Here is a 21,249-nt window from a genome sequence, read left to right as displayed (position 1 = left end):
ATGGGGGTACTGGGGTCTGAATTCAGGTCCTTGGTGCTTGTGTGTGAGGCACTTTACCCACTGAGCTAGCTCTTTAACCCCTCACAGAGTTTACCTTACTACCAGCGGTGGCCTCAGCCATCCTGAGAACATCTTGGGCATTCATGCACACTCTCAGCCAGGCTCTGTGAAGGGTTGCAGCAGGCTCCTGTAAAGTTAAGCCTGAAAGACATAGAGTCAGAGTATTGCCCAGATTTTCTGGCCCAAACAGCTGGAAGTGAGGCCAGTGGAGCAAAAGCAGGTCATGATGTTCTGCTGTGGGGTGGAGTTGGGGCTTTGGCCTCTTCTCACTGTAAGGCATCTCAGGGGCCGTGGGTATCTACAGCAAAAGAATGAGGCTGGAGCCTTGCCAGGTACCAAACACAAAATTAATTCAAATGGATCAGAGGCCTGGGCATAAGAGCCAAGGTTTAAAACTCCCAGGGAGGGGGGCTCAGAAATCCATGACATTCTACCTGTCAGTGATGAGCAAAGGGAAACCAGACAGCTTGCACTTGTAAATCAAAATCTTTGTGCATAAGAATGTGACTGTGAATGGATGAGTGACTAGACAGATGTGTTCTGCCATGCAGTGAATGGACTATTGCGAGGCCTCAAAAGGGAAGAAAACTGTGGCACATGCTGCAGATGATGAACTCAGAGGCAGAATGAAATAAGCCAGTCAAAAGAACCATGTGCTTCCATTCATTCATGTGAGGTCCCTGGAGTAGGCAGATAGGTAGATGTAGGAGATGGAACAGGTGCCTGAGGAGGGGTGGGGGAGATACATAGTGGGAAAAAATTTTAGTTTGGGATGATGACAGTGTTCTGGAGAGGAACATAATGATCCTGAGCTTAATGCCATGAACTACACACTTAAAAGTAGTTACAGTGGCCAGTGTGGTGGCATACACTGTTAGCCCCAATGCTCAGAAGGCAGGGGCAGGCGGATCTACCTGAGTTCAAGGCCAACCAGGTTTACAGGGCGAATTCTAGGACATCCAGGGCTACACAGAAAAACCCTGTTTTTAAAAAAAGAAGGGTGGGGATGGGAGTGGGGGTGGGGTGGTGGTAAGCTGCAGTCCCACATAGGAGATGTAGAAGTTCAAAGCCCACATTTGCTATATGAGGTACTGTCTTAAAACAAACTACAAAAAATGTGATTATAACGGTAAATGTTGGGTATGCTTTAAAAAAAAAAAAAAAAAGACAGTCTCAAGGTTAACCTTGAACTTTCAGCAGTCCTCCTGCCTCGGACTTTCAGACTAAAGTGCTGGGATAGCAGATGTGCACTGCATAGGAACCATCAACAGTGAACGAGCTCCTCAGGGGGTCCTCAGCTGTGTCTTACTGCAAATTCATAAAGCACTGCTTTGAATTTTACTGTGGCATGTGTTACTTTTTCAATTAAAAGATCATTCTAAAATGGTTAAGGTGGCAAATTTTGAACTGGTCTACTTTACTACCATTGAAACATTGTGAGAATGGGAGATGTCAGCTGATATGTGTGTGGATTTTGTGTTAGAGGTGAGGCAGAAGATAGCATGGGGAGGATCCCAGGGGGACTTAGGAGAGAGGTGGCAGGAAAGGGACATGAGCAAAATGACCCCAGACACCTTGGCTTGTGTCCCTTCCACTGTCTCCTCCGCTCCCCACAAGAGGTAAGATGAGGCTGCTGAGGCCTCCCTGTTGTCTCCTCCCTCCTAATGTGTTCTAGGAAGCTCTCTTTGGGCAGGTACCTAGCTCTGAGTCATTCCCTAAGGCCAGCGTTAATGTTGAATCTTTCCAAGCCGTGTGGCCGCCCCCGGGGTACATGGGACACTGTCGTGCTTTCTTCACTAGCACTGGGCTCCCCCCAGCTGGCCAACTGTCTCTGTGAGCTGATCTCTCCACTTGTCACTGTAGACTCCTGGTCTCCAGAAGACAGCTGTGTTGTGGACTCTGGAACCAGGAGCCCCAGGTCTCCCTGCATGCTGTCTGGATGTGGACAGTTCTCACCTGCCCTCATCAACTCTGTTCTGTCCGAGGAAGTCTGGTGTCACCAGAGGGGCCTAGTGTGCTCACCTATGGACCTACACAAGTTAGGCCAAGCCTGTGAGTCTGTGTGTGGTGCTGAAAGTGAATACAAGCTCTGTTTGTACTACTGACATCCTTGACCTACTGAGGCAGGTCCAGGCTCTCCCTGGACAGCTTAGGAGAGCTTCCAGGTGGGCAAGGGTGTTGTGGCTATTGTAGCCAGGTGGGCAGAATCTGGGCCTCAGATGCAGCTTGGCGGGTAGAACTCAGAAGGGTGAAAACAGGGTTGTCCTTACCTTGTGGGAATGCTCAGACCCTCCAGAGCATGTCCAGCCAGAGGAGAGGTGCTGGGACAAGGGACCAGCCCACCTGACTCAGTAGCTACTTCGATGCTGCACTGCTCTAAGGGTGTTGACAGGGGGCGCCAGTGACCCCCACTTCTATGAGGCCTTGAGTCTTGCGCAGTCTGTCAGTAAATACAGTCCTCAGTCACAGGTGGGCACCTGAGGGCCAGGTGACAGTACCCTACTCTGCTCCTCTCCACCTGTGTGCCCATTCCCGCCCTGCAGCCACCACAGGGTTACCCCTTGCCACAGGGGCTGTGCAGACTCAGAGCCAAAGCAAACAGAGGGCTGGGGTCTGCAAGACTTCCTGGGTCAGGCAGCTGCTGGACAAACCGTGTAGTGGAGGGGACAGTGGTCAGCCCTTGCTTCCCCTTCATCCCTGGGCTCCACTCCTGTGTGTGGGCAGCAAAATGGCCTGGCTGACCCAGCCCCCATCTCCCTAGGGCACCCTCTCTTGTGGACGTGCTCCTGTCACCTTAGACTAGTGGCTGGACCAGGGCCCCACAATCTTAACCTCCAGGCGCCCCTGGGTCTCAAAGGGAAGCAGTTCAACCCAGAGTGCTAGCCTGCTGGTTTCTGAAGGAGCCCACCCGGAAAGCCCTGGCCATGAACAATGCCTGCGTGTGACGGGCTTTCCCTCTGTGAGAGAAAATAGTTCCATAGAATGGCAGTTTCCTGCATTTGTGCCTGGGCCTGAAGGGGTGACTCATGCTGAGATGGCCCCAGAGCCCCTCCCCACCCCCAACTCCCAGGCAAAGCAAGGGTCCATCTGTCCCTGCAACCAGCTCCTGTCTCTTGGGCTTTAACTCCCATCCCAGCATCAGGCATCACCCAGACTAGCAGATGACATGGGGTCTTCCTGGTGGAAGCCTACAAGAGCCAAGAGCTGGGTGAAACCAGTGAGGGGGACTGCAGCTAGAATATCCAGGAATAAAAGGTCTAGGGAGAGAGGCCAGTACTCCAGCTCCTGATAAGGTCACTGTTCTTTGGGAAGATCTTTGCGCTTTTTTGTTTTTGTTTTTTATTTTTGGTGTAGCCTTGGTTGTTCTGGACTCACTTTGTAGACCAGGCTGGCCTCAAATTCATAGAGGCCTGCCTGCCTCCCTGAGTGCTTGGGATTTCAGGAGTGTGCCACCGAGTCCAGCTAGGTCACTGTTCTTTGGGTAGGGCCCTGTGACAAGAACTGGCCATGGTCTGCATGGCAGAGAACAAACAGGGATACAGGGGTGCAGACATCCCTTGGCATGAGAATGGGTGAGCAGTGGTGGCCAACTAGGACCCTGTGAATGGTCGAGCCACTCTGAATGGCACTGTAGCCCTGAGGTGGTTTTCTGGAGCAGTGAGTGCAGCTTCGGGAGAGGTGGCGGCTACTCTAGCGCGGGGTAATGCAGCCAGGACTGGGAAGACACAGGATGCCAGGATACCTGGCTCTTCTGGCCTACTAGTTGTCACATGGGCAGCACACATCACCTCTCGGCACACCATGTGCTCCAGGAGAACCGTTAGCTCTGGTTCAGTCCTCAGCCCATCAGGCTGCCACCTGCCTCTAGCCTATTGTCCCTGCCTGACCAATCTCACTTGAGGCATGTTGAGTTCTCACCTGTCTGCCCTAGGAGGCTGCAGCCATCTCCCAGGTCCTCTGAAACCTCACTGTGCATAGCCTCCCTTTCTTCCAATTCTTGCCTCTCTCCTAGGTCCACCACAGTACTCAGAAAGGATGGCCCCAACCTCTTCTGGGCTCACAGTGGTCCCGTCTCATGCTGCCTTTCCTCGTTTCCAAGGTCCTTGGCTCAGGCAGGGCTCTCCCTACCCTCTCTCTCCCAGACCTTGCGACCTCCAGCTGCTCACACTAAGAGTTCCCATGCTTTATTCACATCAGCATGGTGGGGCTTCTATCCCTAGAAGGTCCAGGCCTTTGATAGCACCTACTGCTTCTGAAGGACCACTAGGTTCTGTTCCAGGAGATGCTGTCTGCCCATGTCTTCTTCCATCAGCACCAACTTCTTATTGTGGCTAGAGAGACTCAGACATAGGCCATGCCCGAGAGGCAAGGAGCTGGCTGGGCAAGGCAAGGAGCTGGTTAGATGCTCATCAGTTCAGCTTGAGCATTCTTGGTCCCCCTATGCACTGGGGTAAGTAGTGAGCTTCTTCTCATGCCAGGGAAGCCTGCCATCCCCAGCCACTTGCCATCATTTTGTGATAACCTGTTGTCTAAAAGAATCCAGGTCAGGCTTTTTGGACAGCAGGGGCAGCTCTGCCCACTTGCCTAAGCCCTTCGTTGCCAATTCCTTGTATGAAATCCCTATTTGAAATAGCGAGAGATCCTGAGTTCTGATTAGGGAATGAGGTCTGGAAGAGAAATGGTCAGAGGGGAGGCCAAGAACTGTTTTGCTCTACACTAGGTGGTCAAGGGCAGCTGGGTAAGGACCACAGTGGACTGCGGACCAGAGGGCAGACTCCTCCACAAGACTCATAGGCCAGGTGTGGGCCCTCAAGAGCTGGGCAGTCGGACAGGCAGGGCCACAGCCAGTTCAAGGATCCCCACAGTGCCCAGGAGAGGGAGCGACAAGAGGATTCACAGTCCACACCACGGTTCCTTTTCTAGTTGAGTCCCAGCGGCTTCTTCCTGCAGAGGAGGCAACAGGAGTGGAGTGTCCACACCTGGACATCTGAGTTCCAGCTGGAACAGCGGTTCTTAACTTTCCTGAGCCGGTGACCACGTGCCCGGGTTCAGCCGGGGGCAGCAGACCTGGAAGGGTCACCCAGTCTGGGACCTTCCTCAGCCCCTCCCCCAGCTCCATAGGCTCTGATCTCATTAACAAACCCAGCCCCCACCACCGCTTCTCTAGGAGACATTCCGACTCTCCCATCCACCCAACAAGCCGCGGACGGAGCCGAGCCCCCGAGACAGGACCCCAGGCCAGGCTGGCCTCTGCATCTCGGTTTCCTGCCGCCCGCCCCCTGCTCGGTCCTGCAGGAAGTGGCCGCCTCCTGAACAAAGGGGCCGGCGGACAATGGCCATTGAATTGGGCTGGGGCGCTCGTGCGGGGACGGGCCGCCAGCTGCCCGCACTGATAAGACCCTGCGCGCCGGGCCCCGTAAGACACGGAGCGGCGCGCGCAGCCCTTCCCACCAAGCGCTTCCACGGTGGCCTACAGAAGCTCAGCGCGAAGCCTAAGTCGCGCCGAGGTGTGCGCGTGGGTGGCTGAGACCAATGGGGAGTCGGCGCGCCCTGCTTTCGGACCAATCTCGGGAGCGCGCGGGGGAGCTGCCCCGCCCAGAGCCTGGCGCAGCTCACCGCTTCCGTACCGCCTCTTCTGGCTCCTCCTGTAGGGAGGCTAAAGATCGACTGCTCCGGTGCTGCCTGATACCGCAGACCAGAGCCAGAGCTGGTGTGATGTTTTGATTTTTTTTTTTTTTCTCCTCCCAAAGCCTCAAACGTTATCCGTGTTAATGCCGGGAAACGTCCTCGCAAAGCTGCGCTTCTGTTTTGGGTGGCCTGGGTGCCTTCGTGTGGCAGATATATCTGCAAGGGTTGAGGATCTGGAGGCTCGCGGTGCTGACTGCCTAGACTCTACGGATGTGCCCACAGCAGGGGTCATTCTGGAACAGCATCTGCTCCAGCCAGACCCCCGCTTGTCTTGCCACACTTTATCCTTAAGGTAAAGACAGGGCCATCAGAACCAGGCCAAATTCCTGCTCCCGGCGACATTGAGGAATATCCAACAGATAGATGATGTGAGCCCTTTGGGACGACATCTGGAAAACTCACCTCCTTGGGCGGAGTTCTCCTGCTCCGGCCGCCTGGACGGCTCACATTGGGGCCAACTCTGGAGGGCAGGGGAGTTGAAACTGCCCTTTTCCGAGCTCCCAAGTCCCTACTCTAACCTGGGGCGGCTCTGAATGAGCCCACAGAGCATCTGTTGTAGTTGTCAGGAAGAGCTCAGTTGCCCCAGAATGACAGAAGCCATGGGGAAGAGACGAGATGGCAGGTGTAGGGGCAAAGACCCTAAGTCTGGGAAACTGAGACAGACCTCTATTCCTGGGCAAAGGGAGATGGCCCTGCTCATTGGCAGACCCCGGGCAGAAGGGGCTGCTTCCCTTGCCACTGCCCAGACCACAGCATTTCCTGCTTCATCTCCACAAGCAAGCAGCCCCTCCCCTAACAAGTTTGGGCCTGCTGCCTGCTCCCTCCCCCGAAAAAAAAATGGGAAAGCAGGATGCAGTGGGTAGTGGGGACAGAGGAACCCCAGAGGCTGCTTGGGCGCAGCTGCTCTGAGCTCTGGCGGAAGGGAGCAAGGAAGGCTTCTTGAAGAAGGCAACAGAGAAACGATGCAACAGCAGCAGCAAATAGAGACTAGGGTCAGGGAAGAGCTAGTGCTGGGAAAGAGCAGCGCAGAGGAGTAGAACAAGGGTATTAAAGTGCTAAGGGACCCGATGAGACACCCTTAGCCCATCTGCTCTACTTCATGTGTGTTTCCAGAGTTTCTCTGTGTAGCCTTAGCTGTCCTGAATTTGCTTTGTAGATCAGGCTGGCCTCGAACTCACAGAGATCTTCCTGCCTCCACCTCCCTGAGTCCTGGGATTACAGGCGGGCACCACTGTGCCCAGCCTCTTGTGTTATCTGAAGCCACTGTGTTGGCAGCCCTGGGGAGAAGGGCAGCCCAGGCAGGGAGCATGCCACGCGGTAACCAACTGTCAGGGGCCCCAGGGACTGGGTGGGAGTGGCTTAAGACTAGCGTGCCTGGCAGACAGTGCTGCATGAGTGGCCCTGCTGATGCAAGGGTCAGGCTAAGCAGTCCCGTGGTGGCCTCCATGGCTCTGTCAGCAGGCAGGCTGGGTGGTTGTGGCCATAGCATGGCTGAGCGCTGAGGTACAGAGTTCTGCACTCATTGGGCAGCACCGGGAGGCCACCATAGATAGGCCACCATAGATAGGATTTTGGGTGGGGCCCAGTAGGCATCGTCTGCAGTCACAAACCAAAGACTGGGGCACTGTGCCCTTCCTAGGAGTGGCCTGCCTTCTTGGCTGCCTTCTCCACACTGTCCCGATTAGAAGACCCTTCTCCTGGCAGCTGCCTGAGATGTCTTGCACCTACTAGGGTTTTTTTCTTGTCACACTATTCAACTGTATCCTGGTTTATGAGACATCCAGGCCAGGCTGTAGACACCTGGTCCTGCAAAAGCAGATGCCCACAGGTCTCCTGGCCCTACCACTCAAGTCTGCAGGAAGTGGGAAGCCCTTGGCTTCCAACCCTGCCTTTTATCAGCCTTCATGGCTTCCTGCCATAAAAGTGGCCTGCTCCCCCACCTTGGCGCCAGGACGTCGGGTCAGTGGTGACTCACCCAGCGCCCAGCATGAGGACGCCTTGGCCCCATGTCCTCCTGCCTACCTTCACAGCACATGTGCCTGGCCATTAGGGCTCACAGCAGGCTGACTTGTACTTCTGGGCCATGAGCTTGCTGCTGCTGGCCTGTCCCACTCTACAAAAAGTAGGACACCACAATCTATGGGCACTTCCTACCCACAGAGACCCATGCCATCCCTTGTCATGAGGTCCTGCCCACACCTCCCTACACCCTACAGCTCCATCAGCTTTACCTTCACACGCTGCCTGCCTCTTCTGGATACCTAAGATGTTTGTGCCCTGTTTCGGTTTGGCTCTGGGAGGATGTCCTGTAACTCCTACATATCTCTGACCTCAGGGCCTTGGGAAGACTCTCCCAGACCTTTTCCTTCCCGGGTACCTACATTCCACAGGCTTCTCTGAACATTAGTGGGCTCTTAGCTGGCCCCTGGCAAAACTGATCCTCCATCTTCACCTCAGTGTACCCTTTGCCTAGTGCACTCCAGGATTTTAAAGATTGTGTATAAAGATGGGAGCTGGGTTTGGGGAGAACAGAGAGGCGCTTGGCCCCTACATCCAGGAGGCTGGGGGAGAAGTAGGGAAAGCTAGGATGTCTGTGGGCTCTTGCCTACAGGTTAAATGCTTCTCTCCTTTGCACAGGGCTTGTATTCTTCGTAAGCCCTGCAATCCCGCCCTGCTGGGCCTGGGTGGGGTGCTGTGACGGTTGGCCATCCGACGAACCAGCCGCCTAGGAAGAAGCAACGTTAACTGAGACGCTCCTCCACAGGTCTGCCCCGCGGCCATGTCTGTTGGCCAATTCCTTGATTGATGTTTAATGTGGCAGGGCCCAACCCACTGCAGGTCATGCCACCCTGGGAAAGTGTCCTGGGTTGAAAGCAAGCCTTGGTGAGCAAGATGCTAAGCAGTGATCTTCCATGGTTCCTGCCCTGAGTCCTTCAATGATGGACTGTCAACTGACATGTAAGCCAAAAGAACCCTTTCCTCCCTCACAGGGTGTGTTTGCTCGGCACTTTAAAATCACAGCAACAGTCTGGAGAGATGTCAAGGCCGGGAGCACCTGTTGCCCTTGCGAGGACCCAGGTTCACCCTCACACCTACACAGTGTTTCACAGAGAGCTGTAACTCTATATCCAGGGATCTGATACCCTCTGCTGACCTCTGCCGCACCAAGCATGCCGTGGTGACATACCTGTATGCAGCCAAAATACTAACACATAAAATTAATAAACCTAGTGAAAAAAATCACGAGAAGGCAAACCCTGACAGTAGGGTGTTAACACCTGTGTTCCATCCAGCCTGAGCATAGATGTGTGCAGCCTGAGCCTGTGACAATGCCTCCACTCCAAGGGCTCAGTTTTCTGAATCACTGTCAGTGGGCTGGGAAGTCTTTTTTTTCTGGGGGGGGGGTGTGGGGGTAAGGGGTTTCCTTTGTTTTGTTTTTCAAGACAGGGTTTCTCTGTGTAGCCTTGGTTGTCCTGGATTCGCTTTGTAGACCAAGCGGGCCTTGAACTCAAGATCTGCCTGCCTCTGCCTTCCTGAGTGCTGAGATTAAAGGCATGAGTCACCACTGCCCGTCAGAAGTCTTGTTCTTGAAGACTACTTGTCCAAGGCCAGGCTGGGGCACACCTGCCATAAGCCTCCACAAGCTGTTAAGCCTGATTAACCTTATCATCCTAGACTCTTTCAGACTGAGATTCTGTGGTTAGCCATGACTGTCCTGGAACTTGATCTATAGACCAGGCTGGCCTTGAACTCAGAGATCCATGGACCCTTGCCTTCCATGGAAGTACTGGGATTAAAGGCCTGGAGCACCATCACCCGGCCATCCTAGATTCTTCTGCTCAGAGACCCCTGTCCACCTTGCAGACCCCATTTTCCACTCACCCCTAGGAGCCTCTGTCTAGACCCTAACTTGGGAGCAAGCAGTCCTTTCTTTAGCCCACATCCCGTGCCTGTACAGGGTACCTCCCAGCTCTTTGGCATGTTCTATTCTTCCCAGGCACTGTTTTTTTTTTTAACAGAGAAGGCCAGCATGCTACACCACTCAAGTACTGCCTGGCTGGCTAGCAAGCACTGCTCCATTGTTCCTCTATTGCCCTCTGCAGTTTCCTCTGCCTCCTTTTGTTCTGTCTCACTCCGTATTCTAGGCTGCCTCTGCTTCCAGTACTGTGCTGGGACCAGACATGTGCCATCACACTAGTTTGCTTGCTGTATTTCTGAATTCATGTCAATGGGCAGACACATCACATGCTAATGTCTCCCACAAGCAGCTGGAGGAGAGGGCTGTCCCCTGCTATCACCGGCTTTACTCGGAGGCATTGCCAGTGTCCGCCCGGTGAATAACTCATGACTGAGAAACATTTGTTTTTGTGATTGGAGGTGACCGGGGCCTCGGGGTGACCTGAGTAGCCAGTCTTTTTTCTCTCAGCAGGTGATGGACATAGGATGGACTTCAGCTTTCCTGCCATACTTGTCATGGAAGGGCGTTTGTGTGTGTGTGTGTGAGCACACATGTGCTAACAGACAGGAGTCTGGTTTAAAAACTGCTTTCTACTACTATTATTTGGTTTTTCTGTTGTAGCCCTGGCCTTCTTGGGACTCACTCTGTAGACCAGGCAGGATTCAGAGTTCTACCTGCCTTTGCCTCCTGAGGTCTGGGATTGAAGGTGTGTGCCACCACTGACTGGCTTATTACCTATTTTTCACCTCCAAGTGGAGTACACTGTCTGCCCTCCTGTGAAGTGCGCTTGTCCGGTAGGTGATGAGGGCAGTGGTGCCTGGCTTTCCAGGAATTGGGAAGCTCAAGCCAGCATAATCTGCAGCAAGGGCTCCTAAGGTAATGAAAGCCACCTCAGCAAGCCTAAACCACCCTCCTCCCTGCCCTGGACAGGGTTTCTCTGTGTAGCTCTGGCTGTCCTGGAATCACTCTGTAGAACAGGCTGGTATCAAAGCCTTACCAAGTACGGGGATTTCCGACATGCCCCACTGCCACCCACTCTAACCCTCTGAACACATGCCCTGCAAAGAGCATGCTGATCCTGCTTAACGGCTATCACAGGCTGCACCTCCACTCATTAGTCTGACCCTTGCTTGTACCTATGCTAGGGCGCATGGGTCAACCTAGCTCCCCAGGGCAGGGGAACCTGGCCATTCCCCCAGACATGCTACGTGGTCAGGCTGTGATAATCTCTCCAGGCTCTGCTGAGGCCAGGTGCCTGGCAGATAGCTATTTATAACCTTCATACTAGGGAACAGGAGTTACACCTGCCTTCAGCCTGCCAGACTTCTTCATACTTGGCCCAAGCTGGGGCCTCCTGGGCCATCAAACAGCAGGGCTGGCCCTGGAGCTCAGCTTCGCTGCTCAGGGGCCACTGACACCCTCTTCATTCTGCTGCCTTCAAGGTGGGCTGGGACATAAGGCACATTATGCAGTAAAGCCCTTTGGAGACGCTCTGGGAGGACCTCCATGCTCCTCTCCGGCCAGGGTCATCTGGGATGGGAGGAACCAAGAGTATGGCAGAATAAGGCTCAGGACAGGCAAGACTCAAGGTCAGGTTGAGGACTGAAAGTAGGAGGTGGTCGAGATAGATGAGGTCCCCCAGCTTGGGGCCACTGCCCTTATGGGTCTTAGCCAGGCCCATTGTTTGGGGACAATAGCTCCCCTGAGCTAGGTTCCTCTCTCAACAGGAAAACCATAAAGTCTGCCCATTACCACTGCCCACGGCCCCTTTGAAGGCCTGGGCAGGCCTCTGGCGCCAAGTGCAGCTTAGAACCTGGTCTCACCCTTTGCCAGCCTGTCCCAGGCACCCTAGGGACTAGCTGGCCCTTCGGGCATGTGGCTCAGGGTACAGACAGGCTCTGATGAAGCAAACCCGATCAAGTGGCCCACCTCACTAGAACACAGTCGCAGGCAAACAGCTGAGGCCCCTGTGTGCACAACTCATTCCCCATAGACTGAAGACCCCCAACTACTGTACTTAGACTTGATACCACAGTGGCCCCTAAGATGCTTGGGCACTTTGACATAGTGGCCGAGTCCTGTGGGATAGATAAGGGGTTCAAGCTGTGGTTCTCAACCTTCCTCATGTTATGAACTGCCCCCTCCAAGCCATAAATCACTTTTTCATTGTTACTGTTATGAATTGTAAATATCTGTATTTTCCGATGATTTTAAACAACCCCCCTGAAAGGGTCATTCGACTCTCAAAGTTGTTACCCACAGGCTGTGAACTGGTAGGTTAGAGGGTGTTGGTACCTTAGGACTAACGAAGCCTGGGAGGCGTGTTGCTCCAGCTGTGTGCTAGCCCGCACCCCTGGCAGTCCTCTAAGCTTGCCTGATTCAGGAGCACCTTTTATTTGTTGGACTGCAGAGGGGGAGGGTCCAGGGATAGGGCCAATTCTACTGCAGCACCCAAGCAGTGAAAGTACCTGAGGCCAGCTCTGACTGCTAGAGTACATCCAGCGAAGTCCTTCAGAAACACCGCTGCACATAGCCACGAGAGGGCGCACCCACACCCACCACCCACGCTTGTGGCCAAATAACACCAGTTCAGCTCCAGGCAGCTGGTATACACATGGATCCCGTACCTCTGAGGTCCAGTCCTGGACCTGGCTCCTCCTTCACTCCACTGTGCCACACCCGCTTCTGCCCAGCTGGCCTGATACTGCTGAAACATCTGCCCTGCTGTTTCACCACCCCCACTGGGGTTTACTGGCCCAGTGCAGTGTAACATAAGGACTTGCTGGCTTTGGGCTCTGGTCTGTGACCCCACAAAACAATGGTACTGAATATTAAACTCCACCTAGGTCAAGACCACCGGGGAGGCTCAGGGGCAGCAACCATCTGAAGTGTACACTCTCACGACTGACTAAAATCATGCTTGCCTGCCTCCAGGGTCATGTGGAAACCCCAGCCCTGACAGGGATAAGCAAGGTCAGCGTTATCCAGGGCTTCCTTGGAGCAAGACTGTTGTCCTTGGCTGGGCCCCTGGAGGAGGCTGCTAAGATAGGTGCAGAGGAGCGGGCCAAAAAGAGCCACAGTAGGTAAGTAGGGATACCCTCAAAAGACACCACTATTGCCATAAGTAACCTGTACTGCAGTCACCGCACCTGGGACAGCCATCAGAGGCCCTCACTCATGGGGTATGGAAGACTACCTTGTTGCCTTCCACCCCAGCAGTCACAAAAATGGGTTGGAAACTAAGCAAGCAGGTGTTTTGTCTGTGCCCAGAAGAGACCCAAGATTTGGGTTCATGCCACAGGCTTGCCTGACAAGAGTTATACCCCAAGGCTTCAGAGAGGGCCAAGGAGGGACAAATGAAGTCAGACTGCCCTCTACCCTAACTTAGGTAGGGTATTTAGTTCCAGCTGAGGTGTGCCCAGAGCTTGCAAGGATTATAGAGGGGCTATGGGACTGAAGTAGGCTGTGGCTCTAGATATCCAATGGGGTTTAGCTGTCTGGATCTCTTCACTAAAGTCAAGGACTTCAGGGGCTGGCCCAGTCTTGAATCCCTATACTGGAAGGACCCCTGAGAAACCACCCTAGCTCCAGTTCCAGCTACTGCCTATAGTCCCTTTGTCTAGGGCCTAACTCAGCAGAAACTGCTGAGCAGAGAGCAATTAGAACCCAGGTCATCTATTCTGAAGGAAGCGATCTACAAACAGCAACCTCCTTCAGTGCCCCTTTCTTAACTCCTGTTCTATGCCTCTTAAAAGGGAGGCCAGAGGAAAAATGCTGGGTTTAACAGGTATCCTAAGATGCAGGCACTCCATTCCCTCAGTAGCAACACCCATTGAGGCCCTGCTTCTCTGGCCTCAGGGAGTTTCTTGCAGGGTCCACGCCATCTAGCCAAGCATTTGGTAACAGAGACTTCAAGCACAGAGGCAAAACTTGGAGGGTGGCAGATAGCCATCCAGCTGGACCCATGCTCCATTCCATTCATTTCTCTCCCACTGGGCAAGGCATGTATGTCCCATGGTTCCTGGACAGGTATCTGGGCAAAGGAGTGGCCCAATGGGGGACTCATTTCACTCCTGCTCTAGTAGGTGTGCAGTGGGTCAAACAGCTGGGTTAGAAAATCAGGGCCCATCATAGGCTGGACAATGGGCCCCACGCTCTGGAGGGAACAACTCCAAGCGGGAACAGTGGCCAAAAGCTTCACGTGGCTGTAACTTCTCATTCTGTGGCCCGGCTCCTGGAAGGAGCCCCAGTTACCCCTAAAGACAGGCACACACTCTGCCGAGCCTCAGCCATCTAGGGTTATCAGGAACCTTGCTGACTGTTCCTGTCTTGTCCCAGTGACCACCCAGTTTGCACAGGATGGTGGTGAGAACCAAATACTAGGCTCCTCTGTTCATGTTGCTGGCAGGGAACTTGGACAGTGCATCCTATAGGTAGTTCCCCTGCACCTCCCTCTGCTTGGCAGGAGGGCAGTAGGAGAGGACAGGGGAGTCTGGGAGATTCCCTGTCTGTTCAGCACTGAAGTGTGCACACCAGACAAGGTCCCAGTCTAGAATGCAGGATCCAATGGCTTCCCTCTTCCCCTTTTCTAAGGTTCAGTGTGGTGAGGCCTGGTTCTTCCCCAGGAGGCTGTCTGAGGCACTCTGGAAGATCCCAGGCAGAGGGATCCTACTGTGATAATCCCAGTCAGAAAAGAACACACAGAAATGGATTAACTGCATGCAGAATGGGGTCATAAAGACACAGTGCCTCCTGGAACCTCACATTAGTGCTGCTGGTGGCTCAAATACAAGGCTGTGACCTCAGCTCAGAGGCATCTTGCCTACTTCACTGCTGCCCCCTACTGGGACCTTACTCCTCAACCATTTTAGGACCCTTCCACAAAGAAGATATGTCACCTATCTTCTAGGGACAGTCCTCACCACTGTCCCCCTCCCTCGGCCCCAACTTTCTTCAACTCTATCCACAGTGATAAGGAATTCAATTACTTCACACCACCACTCTTGCCTTACTGGCCCTTGCTTATTTCCCAGCACAGACAAGCCCTCCTCCTGCTGTCTCCTGGCAGACAAGGCACAGCTGGGGAGCCGGTCTCAGTTCCTTCCCAGGGTACTTGTCTCTATGTCCTCAGCTCTTACCTCTCATCCATACTCTCTCTATGCCACAGGCAAGTCCTAAAACACTCTACCACGGTTCTGACCTCACTTCCGGGAAGGGCCCTTGACTACAGTTACGCATCCCAGGTAGAATCCAAAGCCATCCTGCAATCTTCTCATCAAAATCACTTCCTATCTGTCCTGCTGTCTACTTCTGTCTGCAGCTACCCCCGGCTCAGCATCTCAGGCCTGGCCCCACCTCTGAAACAGTCAAGTACTCAGTCTCAGCCCAGGAGACAGCTTGTAGGCTCCTTGGCTCCTTGGTTCAGTACTAAAGGCTCATTCTAAGTGATGGGGCAGGAGTAGGACCCAGACTCCACACAGGTTGTGCTGGACATCAGCAGGAAACTGCATGAAGGCATGCTTGGCCTGCTGGTCTCTACTTTCTGGGCACTGATTAACTTGACTAATCTGCCACTGAGTAGCCTCAAGGGCTCATGAATACACTACTTATGAGTCCTAAGCAAGAGGCTAAAGACTGTAATGGTCTCAGTGGCTGAAGACAGTAGATGGGCATTGGAGATGGTGGGAAGCTGGAGCTGCAGTTCCAGGCAGGGGCTCCACACTATGGCTGCCTAGAACAGATCATTAATGGCCACATGTGTCCTGCCCAATACCTCTCTCTCCAGGATGGGAAGGGCAGGGCAGAGAACACAGGCAGCAGGTAAGACCAGGGCTCTGCTTCTTGACTGAAGCCCTTGTGCGTCCATCTTCTTATGATGGGAGCATGCAGTGACTGCCTGACGATTTCTGTTGAACAATGACTAGTGGGCTAGGCCATGAACTGGGATCCAGACCTGGCTACTCCCTGACTATGTTTCACTACACATAAACACACAGCTAGTTTCCTTTGCTGGGCAAAAATATCCCTTACATTGCTCAAAACATGATTCCCAACAGTAAGTCCGATGGGGCCACAATGTGGCCATGGGAAGAGTGCTTCAAATCAAGTGGGGCAGTGCTTGACTGGTCGAGTCTCAGGAATCATGCCTGTGAGCTGTGGTCCCAGGGCCCATCTGACCGCCGTAAGACAAACACACTTGGAGTCCAGCACCAGGATGCTGCCTGGCCTTGAGTTCCACTCAGTAGCCGTCATCCTCATCACCATCACAGCCATAATCTGCAAAGCACAGATGACAGTGGTGAAAGTCCAGGTAGCCTTCTGCTGCCATGGGGAGCAACCCTCATGCCCCAGCTCCCAACTCTAACCCCACTGCTCATCTCACAGGCCCTACCAACTGAAGGACCATCATTTCAATCTAGTCCCACATGTCTTTGGGCTGGTGGACTGGCCTGTGGAGAGGCCTTGGCTCCTTGCTGGGCACTGTAACAAATGTCATGGCCAGCCCATGACATTTTCCTATTGGCTGACTCCCAACAAGTCTAGAAACCATGATCTTCATAGCAGATACCTCACTTTCCCTGTGGAGCTGGCCTCCTAGTGTTTGCCTAGTTCCTTCTAGCATATTTAAGGGCCTCAGAATCAATATGGCCAATTTTCAGTGTCCCTGTTCTAATTCCTTTTTTTTTTTTTTTTTTTTGCAGGGAGAAACTTAAGTTTGTGGCCAGTGGGCTCATTCATACTTGAAAATAACTCAGGTAAATGGCTATGTCTTTGTGACTCAGAGTCCCTGCATTGGGCCCATGACCAGGTAGGCCCTACCCACCATTGCCACCCATCATCTGAAGAGCGCTGACGCAGGGCTCCCCATCTTCTTCCTCAGCATCCTCCTCATCTGCATCCTCCTCAGGATGGTACGACACAGGGCCACTCTCCACCAAGACTGCTGACGGCTTGATGGGCTCAGCTCCCAAAGCAGGAGAACTTAAGAGCAAGGCCTGGAAAGAGAGGGCCCAACTCTGGGATAAAAGCAGAATGTGTGCTACCCTCCTGACTATAAGGGACCCTGAGGTTCTCTCAGTCTGTGCATGGACACTCCTCAGAGCCCCTGCCCCACATCTGAGCTGGTCAGAGGGTCAGCCACATCCTACTATGCATGAACGCCTTCTGGTCTCCTGGAGCAATGAAGTGCCAGCCCTGTTTTTCCCAAACAGTATTATCAACAGAGGGAGCGCCCTGTGGTATGCAGTCTAGCCTCTGCCCAACTAGTCGACAGTGGGGTTAGCTCACCCTCAGCCCTAGAGCAGCAGGATATAACCGGCCCTTACCACTTCTGTGACCCAGAAGCCCTCAGACCCTGAGCTTCAGGACTCTCTGCTGAACTGTACAGTGCCGACCAGCACTGTAGCAGCAACAAGCTGGGCCTCTCCAAGCCAAGCCTAATGGCAACTTGTGATTCTGAGGCCCTGCCCCAGCTGTGCAGGACAACATACCTCTCCCACAGCTGCCTTCTTAGTGGGCTGTGCAGACACCAGAGGCCTCAACCTGAAAGAAAGTATAGAAGCAACTTCAGTTCAGGCTGGTGGGGGAGTTATAGTGCGTGTGTGTGTGTGTGTGTGTGTGTGTGTGTGTGTGTGTGTGTATGTGTGTGTGAACAACACAGGAACTGAGGACCTGTCTAGGCAGGTTCACAGTCTATAGCCTCAGTTCATGCCTGCCCGAGAGCCATCATTGACTGGCAGGACTGAAGACCTTGACTAGGCAGATGCATGGTCTCATGGTAGGTCCAGCTACACAATGGGACCACCCTTGCCACTCCACAGGTATTCCTTCCCAGAGACACAGAACTTCCACTGTTCTGCTAGTTTATCACTGTGGTGGGCTTGGCATCCACTCAGGGCACACAAGGAAGAACTCAGTGGTCCTATCCGCATACCTATAGATAGAGCTTTGTGCAATGTGCCTTTAGCAGGACGGCTGATCTCTACCTGACTGTATTCCTCTCCACTCCAACACATCTTCCATGGCATCTTACTCCAGTCTCTTTTCCTACCCTTAGGCCTTCTGCTGACCGTAGTTCTTGCCTGTTCCTCAGTTTACTACCTGGAACACCACTGCTGTTGCGTCCAATCCTCATCTAACCTGTTGTCTTGCATTAATCAATGCCTGCCATCATTCTATTATGGGTGGGAGAGATAGAAACACAATATAAAAATGCAGATCCATCAGGCTCCTCCCTTCTTGGCCATGTGCAGGTACATGAATAGGATACTCACAAACTCTGACTCTAGCAAGCTTCCCATCTACCTGGCCGCATGACCACAAAGGATCCTGAATCACTACACTAAAACAAGACACTCTTAGCACTGACAGCAGAGGCTTAGTTGTTCTTCAACTTGGACCCGTGAGTGCTCAGAGCCATCACATACTCTCTGTGTCCATTTCTAGCTGCAGTTAGGCAGATAAGGATAGAGGTTCAATAAGCAGAATAAGCAGAACTGAGAATGCTTTCTGGGTGGCCAAGGCAGGGGTCAGAGCCCTGCTTCCTTCCCCATCTGACCTACCACATGTGCAAAGAAGAGCTACAATAGAAACTCAATCCACAGTTCTCTACTAAGTAATCTCAAAGAGAGAGGCTGTATGGTCTTACAAAGAGACTGAAAGGGCAGCTGAAAAACTCCAACTCCCTTCTGAGGAAGTTCCTGCCTAAAGCAGCCATGCTGGCACTCTTGGTACTCAGTATCGTCAGCATAGATGGGTAAGCAAACAGCCAACCTGGGCACCAAGGGGTCAAGGGAAGGAGGCCCTGTGAGCAACAGGAGACACACAACAGGTTCTGGGAACATAACGGATGGAGGGACATTAAGTACCTGCCCATATACAGAAGCAGCTGGAAAGCAGCACAGAAAGATCCTACAGAGGAAGACCCTATGACAACTGCACCACCAGCAGGGGCTGGGGGAACATGTAAGGACATGGCCTGTGACCAACAAGTGCTGGGAGTGACAGTGGGAAGAGGCCTAGCCTAGACATCTCATGGATCGTGGACAAAAATAACAGGCCATGTACAAAAATGTTCTCAAGAGTTTGGCCCACAAAACAGGACCAGGCTGTACAAAGTAAAGCAGACAGCAGCTGGGTGACAGGAACCTTGGGCCACCTGAGCCAACTGCAAGATGAGCTTCTGAGAGACAGTACCCACCCAGAAACTTGAATGTGATTTTCACCTTACTCCTTTTGCCAAAATAAGTTCCAGCTTGGATCAGACTTAAGATATAAAATATTAAGGCCTGGAGGAATGGTGCACACCTGTAACTCTATCACTCATGAGATGGAAGCAGAAGAGTCAAAAGCTCAAGCCAGTCTTGCCTACAAAGTAAGACCTTGATTCAGAACACACAAACACACATGCACATATCACTTATAGGTAGTTTACCCCTTTCACAATCTGCACACAGAAAAGAACTTCATGAACATGCTACCAACCTCAAAAGCTGTAAAATGGCCAGACTAAAAAGAACCAGCACACACTGCTAGTTTAGTATTGTTTGTTTGCTTTCTTGCCTCCCTTCCTCTTCTTCTTTTCCTCCTCTTGAGGTATGGTCTCACCACATAGCCTAAATGGCCTGGAATTTACTATGTAGACAAGGCTGGCCTTGAAATCAGAGATCCATCTGCTTCTGGCTCCTAAGTGTGAAGATTAAAGGCGTGTACCATCACTCCTGGTGCTCGCTTGTTTTCAACGCCACTTCACCACACCCACACCCCTACTGTGTGTGTGTGTGTGTGTGTGTGTGTGTGTGAGAGAGAGAGAGAGAGAGAGAGAGAGAGAGAGAGAGAAAATGTGTGTGTAGGGGGTATGTCACGCATGTATGGATACCACCTGTGGAGGCCAAAAGAGAATATCAGATGCCCTGGGGTTACAGAAGCTGACATGGGGGCTGGGAACTGAGCTTGGGCATCTCTTAACCACTGAGCCATCTTTCCAGTTAGTTTTTCATTGGGGACTGGGTTTTGCTATATAGCCATGGCTGGCCTTGAACTCACCATCCTCTTACCTCTGCCTTCTGGGTACTACGATAGCTTTGTATTCTACCAAGAGCAAAAGGGAAGCAACACAATAGACATAGGGATGTCTGGCCCAGTAAGATAAATGAATGCACCTCTGGCTCTCTTCCTTGGACAAGCTATGGCTAATTAAAACATGGAGACTGAGTAGGCAGCACCTCCTAAGAGGCTCAGGGCGGGCGGACGCTAGTCACACTGTGTGTCCCACCTGTCTCCAGAACTAAGAGAATGAACTATCTTGGGACCTCATTAAGAAAGGTGGCAGGTACGTCCCAAGAGTAAGTCAGCACAGGAGGACCACCTGCAGGCCAGCAACCTCCACATATCCCTGTGTCAAGACGCAGAGCAACCCTGACCCAGCTCTGGCCCAGGATCAATTTTCTGTCCACACCAGAGTTGTAACTATGGCTGCTTCCTCCCTCCCAGCAGAGTCAAAGGTGCAGCCTTAAGTTGTCCAGAGGACTGTAGGTGTGGCAGGGCTAGAAAAGCCCATTTCCACTGAGTGTCCAACTGCTTTCTGGGGATGGAGTAGATCCTGCTGCTCCCAGAAGCCTCTCAACCCTGGGACCCAGAAGTGAGGGGATCAAGGCACACTCACACCTGGAGATGGCTTGTTAGCATTCAGCCAACACTGGGAAAGTATGGCTCCTTGCCTAAAGCCCAGACAGTGGCCTGCCTAGTCCTCTGCTGGCCTCTTCCCAGGTGGTCAAGAGATGGTACCTCTTCCCTGTGCTTGTCCCAGGATCAGCGCTACTCCTGCTAGCTGCTCTTTTCCTCCGTGACAGCTTCTTGGTGCCAGCACGCTCTGGGGGCTGTGAGTCCTCTCTGGGTGGGCTGCCCCCACCCTTGCTGTTAAGGTCTCGCAGAACACTGTAGTTGATCTTGCTGGAGATTTTCTTCTGCTCCAGCATCTTCTCAATGGCCTCCCCAGCCGTGCTGGCCAGGATTGGCTCCCGGCGTTTGCAAGACTTCTTGGGCTGAACCAAACACAAAAGTGAACCCTTCCATCATGTGCTCACTTTACAACCACCATCCACTCTTGAGCCACAGTGGCAGCCCGCCCGGAGGAAGCTGGCTTGGATCACCCTGGAAGCTCCCAGCCCCGGCATACACTACCTCACTTTCTGCATATCTACCTTTCCAGCTAAGCCTTTCTTGTAAAGAAAAAAGGAAAGTGCCTCACAGAGCATTAAACATTATGCCTAGTGGTATGGAGTTTTGAGACCCATGTCCCTGCCTAAGTCTCTAGTCCTCCTTTGAGACAGGTACCACTTGTTCTCTGGGCCTCCATCCTGGACACTGAGAAGCTTTGTCAGTGTCACACCCTCTTCTCAGTTGGCTTCTAAAAAATCCAGCCTCTTCCTAAGGCTCCAGAGGAGCAACTGAGCCAAGTTACCAAGACTGCCCGCCTGCTATCAGAGTACGGGCATGAAGATAAGGGCTTTTTTTTTTTAATTTAAAAAAAAAAAAATTGTTTA

At 52.8% G+C, this 21,249-nt stretch overlaps 1 protein-coding gene across 2 annotated transcripts in view; it reads right to left on the bottom strand.

The window, feature by feature from the left end:
- Positions 1 to 14,413: 14,413 nt before the first annotated feature.
- The window catches only part of Brf1 (BRF1 RNA polymerase III transcription initiation factor subunit), a 46,532-nt gene continuing 39,696 nt past the window's right edge, over positions 14,414 to 21,249 (bottom strand). For both annotated transcript variants that reach the window (XM_055593224.1, XM_055593225.1), the window contains exons 15-18: positions 20,492 to 20,748; positions 17,197 to 17,248; positions 16,530 to 16,701; positions 14,414 to 15,982 (exon numbers count right to left, since the gene is read on the bottom strand). In XM_055593224.1, coding sequence (XP_055449199.1) covers positions 15,945 to 15,982; positions 16,530 to 16,701; positions 17,197 to 17,248; positions 20,492 to 20,748 — 519 coding nt within the window. In that variant the 3' untranslated portion in view covers positions 14,414 to 15,944. The remainder of the gene's footprint in view (positions 15,983 to 16,529; positions 16,702 to 17,196; positions 17,249 to 20,491; positions 20,749 to 21,249) is intronic.

This window comes from Psammomys obesus, unplaced genomic scaffold (assembly GCF_907164565.1).
Source record: "Psammomys obesus unplaced genomic scaffold, mPsaObe1.curated_primary_1811, whole genome shotgun sequence".
Classification (NCBI taxonomy): domain Eukaryota; kingdom Metazoa; phylum Chordata; class Mammalia; order Rodentia; family Muridae; genus Psammomys; species Psammomys obesus.
Note: the sequence above shows the minus strand (reverse complement) of the source record. Positions and strands in the feature narration are given on the sequence as shown.